The sequence below is a fragment of the Eleutherodactylus coqui genome, chromosome 5 (genome assembly GCF_035609145.1).
Source record: "Eleutherodactylus coqui strain aEleCoq1 chromosome 5, aEleCoq1.hap1, whole genome shotgun sequence".
NCBI lineage: Eukaryota > Metazoa > Chordata > Amphibia > Anura > Eleutherodactylidae > Eleutherodactylus > Eleutherodactylus coqui.
The window spans coordinates 124140693-124155126 of NC_089841.1; the positions used below are offsets into that span (position 1 = coordinate 124140693).

The 14434-nt window shown below is 48.8% G+C and overlaps 1 protein-coding gene across 1 annotated transcript in view; it reads left to right on the forward strand.

Annotated features, from left to right (window-relative positions):
- The first annotated feature begins 2154 nt into the window (after positions 1–2154).
- TNFAIP8 (TNF alpha induced protein 8) overlaps positions 2155–14434 on the forward strand; it is a 95245-nt gene continuing 82965 nt past the window's right edge. Inside the window, exon 1 of the mRNA XM_066603104.1 lies at positions 2155–2300. Within this exon, the coding sequence (XP_066459201.1) occupies position 2300 (1 nt within the window). The 5' untranslated portion in view covers positions 2155–2299. The remainder of the gene's footprint in view (positions 2301–14434) is intronic.

The window sequence follows — 14434 nt, forward strand, 5'->3', positions numbered from 1 at the left end:
TTCGCTTCCGTGAAAATGGTTGACAACAGGACATGCAGCAATGTATTTTACAGGGATTATAGGGCTGTGGCCTCATAGGATGTAATGGAGCCGTGTGCGGTCTGTGGAATACACGAACGGCGCACGGCCTGAAAATATAGCTGTATGAATTGGCCCTGTGACTAGATCTGTGATGCCATATACACTAAGGGCCCATTCACATTAAACTGAGTAGAAAAAAAAATTGCATCATGTCCTATGTCGCTCTGTATTTATGGACCGAAATCATTGAAGTCTATGAATGTATAAAAAAAACCCGACCTGAATAGTGCTTTTATTTCTTGCACACCGTTTTCAGTGAGGTGTGACAAAACTTGCATTACTTGGGCCTTTTATTTTTCACGCATGAAAAATGCAGTGAACACGGACGTAAAACCCTCAAATACGCACCCAATATGTACATGCACCCGCATTAAAACCACCGCATTTTTCACAGACCAAAATTGCATACGCCTTTGTGAATGAGCCCTAACGCCACTCTCACACAGCAGCATTTGTGTATGCCAGAACCGGGGCGAAACCTACACAGAAAAAAATATATCATGGGGATATTTGTACTGTTTATATGCTTTTTGTGGTGGTCTCAGAATCCTGTGCGGGAAAGGAGAGCTCTGAGACCATGACTAGGGCTGTAGGGTAGGAGGGCTGTGAGGCCATGGCTAGGGCTGCGGGACCATGACTAGGGCTATGAAGCCATGGCTAGGGCTGTGGGGCCATGACTAAAACTGTGGGGCAGGAGGGCTGTGGGGACATGACTAGGGCTATGAAGCCATGACTAGGAGAATGAAGCCATGACTAGGAGAATGAAGCCATGACTAGGAGAATGAAGCCATGACTAGGGCAGGAGGGCTGTGGGGCCATGACTAGGGCAGGAGGGCTGTGGGGCCATGACTAGGGCAGGAGGGCTGTGGGGCCATGACTAGGGCAGGAGGGCTGTGGGGCCATGACTAGGGCAGGAGGGCTGTGGGGCCATGACTAGGGCAGGAGGGCTGTGGGGCCATGACTAGGGCAGGAGGGCTGTGGGGCCATGACTAGGGCAGGAGGGCTGTGGGGCCATGACTAGGGCAGGAGGGCTGTGGGGCCATGACTAGGGCTATAAAGCCATGACTAGGGCAGGAGAGCTGCGGGACCATGACTAGGGCTATGAAGCCATGACTAGGGCAGGAGGGCTGTGGGGCCATGACTAGGGCTGTGGGGCAGGAGGGCTGTGGGGCCATGACTAGGGCTATGAAGCCATGACTAGGGCAGGAGGGCTGTGGGGCCATGACTAGGGCTGTGGGGCAGGAGGGCTGTGGGGCCATGACTAGGGCTATGAAGCCATGACTAGGGGAATGAAGCCATGACTAGGGCAGGAGGGCTGTGGGGCCATGACTAGGGCTGTGGGGCCATGACTAGGGCTGTGGGGCCATGACTAGGGCTGTGGGGCCATGACTAGGGCTGTGGGGCCATGACTAGGGCTGTGGGGCCATGACTAGGGCTGTGGGGCCATGACTAGGGCTGTGGGGCCATGACTAGGGCAGGAGGGCTGTGGGGCCATGACTAGGGCTATGAAGCCATGACTAGGGCAGAAGGGCTGTGGGGCCATGACTAGGGCTGTGGGGCCATGACTAGGGCTATGAAGCCATGACTAGGGCAGGAGGGCTGTGGGGCCATGGCTAGGGCTGTGGGGGCCATGGCTAGGGCTGTGGGGGCCATGGCTAGGGCTGTGGGGGCCATGGCTAGGGCTGTGGGGGCCATGGCTAGGGCTGTGGGGGCCATGGCTAGGGCTGTGGGGGCCATGACTAGGGCTGTGGGGCCATGACTAGGGCAGGAGGGCTGTGGGGCCATGACTAGGGCTATGAAGCCATGACTAGGGCAGAAGGGCTGTGGGGCCATGACTAGGGCTGTGGGGCCATGACTAGGGCAGGAGGGCTGTGGGGGCCATGGCTAGGGCTGTGGGGGCCATGGCTAGGGCTGTGGGGCTAAACCTCCAGCAGTGCTGTGTAGAGAGCCGTGATCCCCTCTCAGCGCGCACACACGGCACTCTCCTCACAGACACGCCGCCACACGCCTCGCTATGTGTAGTCTGCCCGTCTCCCTCAGTGCCCGCCCCCATATCCTCGGCCCCGCCCCCCGCACCAAGTCCTCACACAGTCCCGCACTTCTCCGGAGCTCCGCGCGCTGCTACTTGTGCTCCCGGCGGCTGCTTGGCATTACCCTGCTGCGGTGGTTGTACCCTGGAAGTGCCAGCCGTCAGCCCTGCCGTGGTCTCCGCGCTCTCAGTAAGTAACGGGCGTGTTTCCCTGTCGCTGTGTACCGTGCTCCGTAGGTGCAGCGGAGGGGCTGTGTACCTGGCACCGGCACTGCTGCTATGTAGCCTGGGGACAACTCTTCTCCTGTGCTGCACATGGCAGCCTTCAGTGCACGCTGGTGCAGTTGTGTGGTCGGTGCCCGCAGTGCTGTTGGGGCGGCACTGCTAGTGATGCCATGTAGTCGCCGACTGTTGTGTGATGGCTCATAGCAGAGCATGCCTGCGGGCCATCAGATGGCTGCGGGGGGTCAGTAGATGTTGTGAGGACATCACTGTCATAGGTCGGTCCAGTTTTAGGCAGTTTCTGATATTTTAGGGCACAACCAATACTTGGTGGAATATTTAGCAAACTTTTAAATGATTTGGAATCTTTTTTGATGTAAAGTGTGAGAACCGTTGGAGGATCCGTCCACTATAGGTAGCTGTTTCCTTCCACTACATAACTAACACATGGGTGCCCGAATGATTGTGCCAGTGTAGGGTACGGGCGCATCACAGCGTCAATCCATGGGGATTGTATGCCGATTTCACTTGTTGCAGTGACTGACGTCCGATGTGACGTCCATTGCTTGGCATCGCCTACAGAGAATGCTGCGGATTTCAACATCTGCCCCATGATTTCCCCCTGGTTTCAGGGCTCCATCACACGGGTGTCCGTGTTCTTGCACACGCCTCAGTGTAACATGTTTGCCCTATGAGCGAGCCTTTTTTACGTGTATATTGGCGCGTTATACTGTTATACTGTATCGCAGAGGGCATGCTCGTTTGTGTGAAATAGACAATTAAGCTCTTATTTAAATGGCTAATTAGACTAAGGAGTTCCAGATGTGCTCTTTTTTTCACAGTATTGTGTTTGTGCTCCTCCCATAGACTTCTATGGGGACCTTAAGTGTGAAAATGTGCACAAAATAGAGCGGGGTTTTTGGTTTTTTTTTGTCTTCGAATGCGAAAAAATGGTAAATGCGTACGCGCCCATTGATGGACTTGATTCTCAGCGTATTGCGCTTGTAAATACACCCTAGTGAAGGAGCCCGAAGGCCTCCCTCGTGTAGGAGTTCGGCACCGCTGGGTTTAACATACCTCTTCATTGAGGTGCGCTGAACGCTGAAAGAACAGACACTGCCCGAAGACTGCGGCGCTGGGAAGCGATGTGATTAGGCAGCTGTCTGAGAGGCTCCATTAAAAACAATGGGAGCGTTATACCACGATTAGCGCGGCACGGAAAACGCCATGCTAATCGCAGAAAAACGCCTGTGTGAGGGAGGTGTAAACGGGTGAGGGTTTTTTACCCATTCACTTACGTTGTATTGTACATTACTGTGCATTTTCGCTGTGCATTCCGTAACATCTCCGCTGAGTGTGATCTCCCTCTATGGCTCCTTTACATGGGACAACCGTCAGACATCAGCGCCAGACAGCCATCCCACAGACTGCCACCCGACTGTCACTCCAGTGCTTACACAGTGGATCACGGCCGCGTAATGGGACAAAATGAAACCTTTGATCTCAATGATATCCTTTTCACTGGCTGGATCCTTGTGTGTTAACAATAGGGCAAGTCTTCACGCTTTTTTCGTTTTTCTTTTCAAACTTTGGTTTATAAACAGTGCGGAGTTTGGCCGGCTGCAGACGGCCGGGTCGGATCCTGCTGCAAGAATTCTCGCAGCGGGACCCAAAAGAGCCCCTGCAGGGACTAGCGTGGCACTCACCTGCTCCCGCAGCTCCGGCTCTGTGATGTGCGGAGCTAGCAGCCGGGAAGTGACATTTCTGTGCGGGGCCCTGCGATCCCTGCACAGAGAGCATGCCGCGATTTCTTTTCCATGCGAGATGTCACGCAGACAAATCGCGGTTGCCTGCATGGGATTGCATTTTCTAACCTAACGCAAGTCTATGGCAGCTTCCATGGGCGGAAATTCTGTGGGAAATCCCGCCGCGGAATTTCCGCCCGTGTGCAGGGGGCCTTTGAAAGGTGTTTAAAAAAAAAAAAAAAAAAAAGATTTTTACCTTGTCCATGTGCCACTCTCCTCCCTAGCAGTGAGCGCAGTTGCGCATATTCCAGTGTGAAGAAGCCCTCAGTCTGACAAGTGAGCGATTTCCCATTTGATGCCGTTGGCGGCTGCGTGTAAATGGTGCATTATTGCCTAAATTTGCTGTCTTCAGCGAGAGTTCAGGGGTAATCGTCCATGTAAAGTACCCTTAATTCTCAGACCTTAGTAAGTGGCCATCAGAGATGTATGGCGCCGCTTATCTTATTGGAAACAATAGGATTGGGGAGAGCAAACTTTAAATACCCTGATGGCAGACATTGGTGGGAAGTCTGTCACCACTGACATGACCAGCTCATCCATAGCGCTAGATCACCTCTCTGCTCTTAGGTCCTACAGACGCTCCTTATTGCCAGCTGTGTATTACAAACGTATTAGGCTACTTTCGCACGTGACATATTGGTTGTGGGATTTCCCCAGCGCAAAACCATTAGCAAATGGTGCAGATCTGGCCGCATTTTTAATTCTATATCTGCTGTGGGATTTAAAGGGGTTGTCCCGCGAAAGCAAGTGGGGTTAAGCACTTCTGTATGGCCATATTAATGCACTTTGTAATATACATCGTGCATTAAATATGAGCCATACAGAAGTTATATACTTACCCCCTCCGGTGCTGGCGTCCCCGTCTCTATGGCGCCGACCGAAGCCGCCTTCTGCCTGGATTAGACGCACTTACGCTGTCTGCCCTCTTCTGTCCCGCTCCGGCGTGCTCGTGCCGCAGAGGTCTTCTGCGCATGCACAGAAGACCTGTGCCGGAGCAGCCCCTTCAGCGGGACAGAAGAGGGCAGACAGCGTAAGCGCGTCTAATCCAGGCGGCTTTGGTCGGAGCCATGGACGGGGACGCCAACACCGGAGGGGGTAAGTATATAACTTCTGTATGGCCAATATTTAATGCACGATGTATATTACAAAGTGCATTTATATGGCCATACAGAAGTGCTTAAACCCACTTGCTGCCACGGGACAACCCCTTTAACCCTTTTCAAGGCTTGAATTCCGTAGCATAAATGGACATTTTCTAAATCCTGCCCACTTGGCTTGTACTAGAAAGGCTATGGAATTCCTGCAGCATTTTGGCCATTTGTGAAGCCTGCCTTAAAACTGCAATACCTAAACTTCAGTTATCAGGTGGAGAGTGTTTTCAGCCGTCTCCTCCCTTCCCAGTCTGAAGGCGCATGGCCGGGTCGGATTCCGCATGCGGGATCCTGTAATGCGTTCCAAATCGCTGAGACACACTAGAATAGAATACATATTTTTGCCTCCATTTGTTTAGCAAGAAAGTCAATAGGACTTTTTTAATGTCAAAGCATCGCACAAAAATCGCAAGTTCAAACTTTGTGATAGAAAGGAGGATCCGTAGGGAAACATAGGAGGTAAAAGAAAAGGCAGAAAGATAGGACCTGCCATGAGTGAAAACCTCGCAAATGTGAGGGAAACCATTGAAAATCCCTGCATCGTCCGATTCAATTTTAATATTTTTTCAATTGCCTGGGTGTGGTCCATGTGTAAGGGCTCCCAGACACTTGCGTTTTTTTTACGCGAATGTCAATGGGACTTTGCAGGGTTTTTTTTGTTGTTGTTGTTTTTTACATTAGAAAAAACACGTGTGTGGGAGCCCTAACATGTAGATTATGATGTGGAACCGCAACAGACTTCCAACTCTGGAAAACACAACATGGGGACGTAGCCTAAGGCCGAGTTCACACGGGGCGGAATTGCCCTGGAATTTCCGTGCAGAAAGTCTGCACAGCAATTCTACCAACTACTCCTAATCCTGGGACTAGCCAGCAAAGTGGACGAGATTTTGCAGAAATCTCGTCCACACGCTGCGGCCAAGCTGCACTAAAACTGCCTTGTGGCGGGGGATTCCATCCTATTCTGTAGCATGTCAATTCTTCTGTCTCCGCAGCGGCCTCTCTAAGGAGAGAAAGCCTCAGCGGAATGCCGACAGCAAAACCGCCCCAAAGGCCGCGGGTTTTGAAGCTGTGCTTTTCCGGCGGAAATCTTGCGGGTTTTTTTGGTGCGGCCATTCCGCAAGAGTTCTGCTGGAATTCCGTCCCGTGTGACCCCAGCCTAAGAGTTTACCTGGACTGTCATAGTCACTGCCTGCATATTCTGCTGTAAATCATTGACAGTGACTGCTGAATTGGTAGATATCTATTTACTGGTACATTTCCATTAATGTTGGTTTTTGTATGATCTGCAGAAAGTGGTTTTTTTTTTTTTTAACTGAATGCAAAAATGGCTAAATAACATTTAATATGCTCCTTTAGGCCTTATGCCCATGGCTGTGTCGGAGTCCACCAGCAGAATATCGCAGCGGAGTCCGACATGACGCCTCTCTGAATCCACCACGCGAGTTCCGTCCGGCGAGTTTGTGCAGCGCATGACGCGTAATCAAACAATACTTCCACTGTGCTCACAGCAGAAGTATCGCGTGACAAAAAAAGTACATTTTTGTGCTAATGCACATTCGATGTGCTAAATGTGCTTCAAACTGCTGTGGTGGCGGCTTAAGATCTAAAACTGATGACCGAATCGTGAAATGACCTTCCCAGTTTTGTGCTGTCATTGTTCCGTGCCTCCCTAAGATAATGCTACATGACAGCATGGCACCCAATTGTTGCCCACTGTGGTTAACCCTGCGCGGTCTCCCCTATACCGGCACCATACTTCAGTAGGCCGTGATGCTGGTCTCAGTGAGTGTCTGCCAGACCGTTATTAATGGTTTGGCAGAACCCATTATTACCCATTCTGCGTGTCATAGTCAGTCCGACTCCTACTGTTCTCTAATGGGGCAATACATGATCATCTCAAAGGTTTTGATTCTCTGTAGAGCATTCTAGAAGCTGCATTGCCTTCTTGACTTTCATATGACTTGCATGCAATTTGAAGTTCCCCGTAGGCCAAGTTTTAAACGTAGTTTTGGATTTAGAAACCCTTTTCTTTCTTGCACTCTGACATGCTAAACTAATAGTTACTCTACCGAGCCCCTTCCTGTTTATTAGCACTGAGGCCACATCAAACGCACCTTGTTTAAAGTGTTCCGTAAGTATACAGATGTAGCAAAGGTCAACTTGATGCTTAACACATTCTAACTAAAATGTATCAAACTGTGTTCTCCTGATGTGCCTGTCAGGCTAACCATCTCTACACCAGTATGGAACTAGCAGTGGCCACTTACACCCCCTGTCCACGGGCATTGTGGTATCCCGTGGCGGATCTCTGCTGCCCGGGAGCAGGAGCTGCCGCCTATTTTCCTCCAGTCAGCCCTATCTGATAGAAAGCTGACCGCGGAGAATCATGGCAATTCGAAGCATGCTGCAAATTGCCCGCCGCGAGTAGAGAATCGCAATGATTCTCCGCTCGTGGACAGTGTGCCGACTCTTTCCATATTCCATATTTGCTATGGAAAGCTTCAGAGGATGTAAACCGCCAGCGAAATCACTGCCGCGGACAGGCACCTGTCATGCAACTTGTATGCGACTTACTTTTCTGCAATTTAGCTTTTTTTTTTTTTTTTTAAACAATCACAGGAGAGCAACAGTTACAGATGACTTGCAGAAATTCTGCGTGAAATCCTGCTGCGGAATTTCCGTCCATGGGCATTGGGCCTAAGGGGTTAAATACACTTTTTATAGCATTCCTTTTGTTAAGACTTTTGGTCATATAAAGTGAACTATATGTAAACATTACACAGCAGATCATGGCATTCATAAAGCAGATGTCTGGCTGAGGGTGAATGCAGACGGCCGGGTCCGATTCTGACTGCAAGCATCCCGCTGCGGGATGTGACCCTTACCCCTGCATTGACCTCTTGCTTACCTGTCCAGCGTCTTCTATCTCTGCTTTGCGATGTGTCGGCTGGCGCAGAACCGGCATGTCAGCTATGACGTGGCACTGCGAGCCTCGGAGAGAGTCGCTCTGAAATAGGACATGCCGCGATTTTGTTATCGTGCGAGTTTTTACGCGGTCAAAATGCGGCTGTCTGTATAGGATTGCATAAACTAATGTAATCCTATGGTAGTGTGCAAATTCTGTGCGGAATCTCGGCGCGGAATTGCCGCCTGTGTGCCTTCAGCCTAACTTGCTTGCTGTTAAACGTTATCTTCCTGCATGCTGGTAGAAAGCGGTAAAATAAAAGTTTAAAGGGGTTGTCTCGCGGCAAACCTCAAAATTTTACCTTACCCCATTCCCCCTGTCACCCCCCCTGGCATAAAATAGCAAATTAAAGCGGTTTTTAAACAGCTTGCTACTCACCGATCCGATGAAATAAGGACTTTAAAAAATCTTCTCCCAAAGATGGCCGCCGGTCCTTTCCCAGGGATGCACTGCGGTTTTCTCCCATGGTGCACCATGGGCTCTGTGCGTTCCATTGCCGATCCCAGCCTCCTGATTGGCTGAAATCGGCACACGTGACGGGGCGGAGCTACGATGACGACGCGGTGACCAGCTCTCCGGCACGAGCGGCCCCATTCACCAGGCAGAAGACCGCACAGCGCAAGCGCGTCTAAAAAAGCAAGAAGACAGCAGAATTAGACGGATCCATGGCGACGGGGACGCTAGCAACGGAGCAGGTAAGTGAATAACTTCTGTATGGCTCATATTTAATGCACGATGTATATTACAAAGTGCATTAATATGGCCATACAGAAGTGCTGAACCCCACTTGCTGCCGTGGGACAACCCCTTTAATGCTGTCATGTTGGCCAGTAGGACACAATGTTTGACCTAATTCAAGTGGGAATTGGTCGAAAAAATAGTTGTTCTTAAGGTAGCCTTAATACACACAGGGGAGCGTGATATCGTCTGCTGTACCTTTAAAATAAATAAATAAATAAAAATCCAGTTGAATTTTAGGCAAAATCGCCTCACATGCTTTCTGTGAAATTGCAATCCTTTCACGCGCAGTAGTGTATCGGAAGGGTTTCCCATTGATTTCAATAGGAAACCTCGCATCGTACTCGCACGCACATCGCACTGTATGTGAGAGCCATGAGGTGTATTTAAGGTCCTGTTGAAATCCAATAAGTGATGCGTTCTGAGCAATGCGAAAAAATAAAACATGCCACAATTTTTTTTTTCCCCTCGCCGCATCGGGGTTAGGCCTCATGTCCATGGGGAAAATAAGAATTAAAATCCGCAGCATTTTCCCCGCACGCGGATCCGCGCCCCATAGGAATGCATTGACCACCCGCGGATAGATAAATACCCGCGGATGGTAATTAAAAAATTTCTGGAGCATGAAAAAAAATGGACATGCTCCATTTTAGTGCGGATCACGCATGCGGGAGCTCATAGAGCACATAGCTCAATTGATCTCCGCATGAAAAATAAAAGACAATTACAGTGCATCTGCAGCCCAAATCCGCGTTACAAATCCGCAGCGGATCTGATTTTCCCCGTGGACATGAGGCCTTAGGGAAGACCTTGCTTATGTATATGAATCCATTCAAAAGAATATACACGTGCGAGTCATGCAAAACTTGTGTGAGATTCTTCGCAGTGTGACGCTGGCCTTGGGGTGTGTGTGTGTGTATATATATATATATATATGCACGCTAGCAACTTTTTCTGTCTGGTTTTCGGACCCACAAAAAATCGGTCCGAAATTCGAACGAAAATGGCAACTATTCATTCCAGTTGGTGTATTTACAGACTTTCTCTGAGTAAAAAATTCTTAGCAGATCCTATTTTTGTCCGATTTTCGGAGGAGTAAAGCGCATGGCCATGTGCAGTGTTCAGCACACGCACGGGATGGTTGAGTCCTGTCCGATGCAAGTTGCACTTGAGACTCTTGGGCACAACTTTTTTAACGCACATGTTCATGTAACAAAGTAACACTTTTTTAGATATGCAATGGCTAACATGAAAAAAAAATCCTGGCAAGCTTTCCATACTACTGGGTCTCTTAATGAGAGCAATAACACTAGGTAGAAGGCAAACTACGTATCGGGCTGCATGCACACGGACTGGTCGGATTCTGCATACGGGAGCCTGCAGTGGAATCCGACCGTGGGCCCAGCTGGCTCCTGCGTGTACCTGAAGTATCTATCTGTACTGCAGGTGGTCTGCACATGTCACCGTCAGATATGCGCGGTACCGTTTTTTTTTTTTTTTTTTTTTAAACCCTGCTCTTTCTGCTCCGTCGCAAGGCGATTATGGGGAATCCGTGACCTTTCCGCAATGTCTTACTGTTACCATCGACTTTAATAGAACATGCTGCAATATATATACATTTTTTTTCCTCTGCGAGCGGAAAATCGTAATTGATTTCCGCTCGTGTGCAGAGAGAAACTATTTCCCATAGCATGTTACGAACGGTATTTGCTGTGGATCCGCGGTGCAGACGCTGACCGCGGATTCCACACTGCAAATCCGTTCGTGTGCAGCCAGCCTAAGAATGAAGAAAAAATAAAGAGAATGTGCCGTAGAAAGTGCCGACTGTCACTGACAAGAAGTTGAGCTGATTTTGTGCAGAAATGGCTTCTGACCTCTGCTACCGGCAGACGTTACTAGAAGACTGAAAAGCCTTGTTCTGACTTTTCCTTCTCGCTTGGATGGGAGCCAGATGTGTGGAGCGCCTAACCTAAAAACCTTGCTTTCTCTTCCCCCCCCCCCCCCCCCAAACTCCTCTGGATTCCTTAAAGTAAGGAAGTGTTTCTCGAGAGCGCCTGAATTCGTTCTGCTTCCTGGCGGCTGCGGGCTTGTTTACTACCATCTCTGTGATGTAGCGGTGGGGTATATCGGAGCGGCTCACACTGTGGGGGAATTGTTCTCACTTTTCAGAGTTTGTGCTGGGAAGAGGAAATGACCCAATACATTCAGTTAGTCCTGAACCCTTGTGTAAGACTGCAGCGCCTCTTAGTAAATGTTACTGGATGGTGCAGTTAGCCCAGAACCCTTGTGTAAGACTGCAGCGCCTCTTAGTAAATGTTACTGGATGGTGCAGTTAGCCCAGAACCCTTGTGTAAGGCTGCAGCGCCTCTTAGTAAATGTTACTGGATGGTGCAGTTAGCCCAGAACCCTTGTGTAAGGCTGCAGCGCCTCTTAGTAAATGTTACTGGATGGTGCAGTTAGCCCAGAACCCTTGTGTAAGACTGCAGCGCCTCTTAGTAAATGTTACTGGATGGTGCAGTTAGTCTTGAACCCTTGTGTAAGACTGCAGCGCCTCTTAGTAAATGTTACTGGATGGTGCAGTTAGCCCAGAACCCTTGTGTAAGGCTGCAGCGCCTCTTAGTAAATGTTACTGGATGGTGCAGTTAGCCCAGAACCCTTGTGTAAGACTGCAGCGCCTCTTAGTAAATGTTACTGGATGGTGCAGTTAGCCCAGAACCCTTGTGTAAGACTGCAGCGCCTCTTAGTAAATGTTACTGGATGGTGCAGTTAGCCCAGAACCCTTGTGTAAGACTGCAGCGCCTCTTAGTAAATGTTACTGGATGGTGCAGTGAATAAGGCACGCGCTCTCGCCCATGTATTTATAGGGTCATACAGCATAGCGTCCTTCTCTACAAGGCACGCTTTCTCAGATGTATAAAGGGCTGTTCCCATCAAAATGGCGCAGCATGCAGCACTATATCCTCCTGTAATGATGCTGGATGGCCCCAACCCCCATTGTGGTAAGTCTAGTCCTTCGTCATAAGGGAACCTTCACACGGATGGAATTATCCTGCAGGACGCACCGTAAACTGTTTAGTAAATTCTGCACAGAAATATGCAGGGCTACTGTGGAATTGAAAACTGCTTAAATCTGTCAGCAATTTCGCATCAAAATCCACAGATTTTAGTATAGCGTTCCGTTGCGGTGAATAGGCCACTTTTTTTGGTGCCTATTGTGGGCTAATTCTGTCCGTGTGAGAGTATCTATAAGGTGGATCTGTTTATCCGCTGGGGTCTGATCTCCTTCCCCATGATGGAGCAGGAAGATGGAAACCCTTAGCACAAATGGGAATGAGCCCTTAGATTGCAATTACATAAGCAAGTGTGATATCTGTCCGAGAAACCACGATTGATGTGCGTGGGATGCTTTTTGCAAGAATTCAATGCATAGAAATTGTGCAAGAAAGTCGTCCATTTAAAAACTTGGGTTAAAAATGTTACGTGAAGTTTTTTTGGGGGGGGGGGTGGTGTTCAACTCGCATTGCAGAGCATGTGAACCCTCTAACAGTGTGCTTATCAGTGGTGCCAGACACCGCACATTACATGTCAGAAGAGGAAATGCAGCTATTTTTCAGACTTGGGAGATGGGTCTGAGTGAAAAATCACTTTTCTGCATGACCCAACCCAAATGATCTGGTTCTTTTCTCGTGAGTTCCGACCATCTGGCAATCAAATGAAACTCCTGTGGGAATATTGCCATGAGAATACACCCTAAAAGGTCCAGTTTTTTGTTGGGCCAGTTTACCAAACAGGATGCTGTTGGGGTGGTCCAAAGCTTGCTGGGCTGCCCTGTTCACATAACCCCCACTGACATCTATGGAAGTTACGGAAACAACATAGCTCAGCAAAGCATGGCCACCTCGTAATCAACGACATTGTCTTCTTGGCCAAGGTTGACCAAGATGGGAACACCCCTTTTAAATAAGTTCCTTTTCTGGCCATAAACGTGCACATTTATTTATCTGACACGTATTTGTCTTAAATTTACTATAAACGTGAACGGTCAGGGGCTTAACCCATATGAAAACAGAGAATTGAGCATTGTCTGTCATCGGAAGATACCCCCATTGAAGTCTATGAGAAACACCTGTTATCCTTGTGTGAAAATCGCAATGCTGATTTTAATCAAACTCATTAGTGTGAGACGAGCACCGTGGCAAGTGCGATATCTGTCTGTTTCTCTGAGCGATATCGCGCTTCCCTGTGTGAACGTAGCGTTACGAGTACAAATGATATCATGAAGACTAACACAACTATGGTCCGTAGAGCTTTAGTTGACAAACCGATGCTTGTTTTACCTGTAGGTCTTACGGTTTTACCTTTTTTGAGTTTGCAACAGTTATGCAAAATAATGGAGGCTTTTTTGTGGGTGTATTGAAGAAAATTAAAGGAATTGGGTTATTAGATTTTCTCCTAGCATTTGCTATTTCATGTGTTGCCTTTTGAGGTCAGTTTCACTCCAGTCGTGTATGACTTGTATGAGAAAGCATTTTCTTCCTGGTAACGGGGCTTGAATACTCCGCCTCCAGCAAGAGATTGCCGTAATTGGTTCAGGAATGCCGCCGTGGCCAATCAGAGCCGACGCTTGATGACCCTATTGCAGCCATTCAGTGATGTCATTTAATCAATGGCTGTGATTGGTTCATCGAGCGCCAGCTCTGATTGGCTGAGCCAGGGCTCCCCAGAATGCTCTCTCAGTGCTGAGAACTACATGGATAACTGCTGGAGCAGTGCAACCCAGCAAGAGGGACCCGAAAGGTGCCTGCTAGGTAAGTATTGTGGTTATTTTTCTTTTCTTTGTAGTGTAGGCAGGGCTTATATTTCAAGACCCCTCTCAAAAATCAGTGTAGGGCTTATCGGGGTAGGGGAACACAATACTACTGTATACTACAAAGACTAGCTACTTTTACTCCCAGCCGCAATATTTCCTCCATGTCACAGTAAGGCTGCGGAGTATCTCACATTGTTTTCAATGGGAGACCTTGGACTGCGTGCACCTAGCGTGTGGTATGATGCTGCTGCCCGCCCCATTGAAATCAATGGGAGATGCGATTTGAGAGCACACACAGGACGTGCTGCGATTTGTTTCACGCATCTCCTTGCATATTTTGCGCACATTTGTGCGTTTTACCGCCGTCCGTGGCGAACTGGGTATCGCTCCGTATGGCAGCGACTATGCACTGCACATAACAGTGTATCTCGCACATCTTCTCAGGCGCACTGTGACTAGTTTTTCTATTCTCTCTAAATTCCCCGCTCTCTCATAGCATTGCATTTGGGCAACGCTGAATGCACAACCCATTGAGAACAATAGCTCTGTACGCACGTAATATGCAGTGAAATAGAACATGCTGTATTCTTTTTCACCCTCATATTACATGCAATGTAATAAGCTAATGTG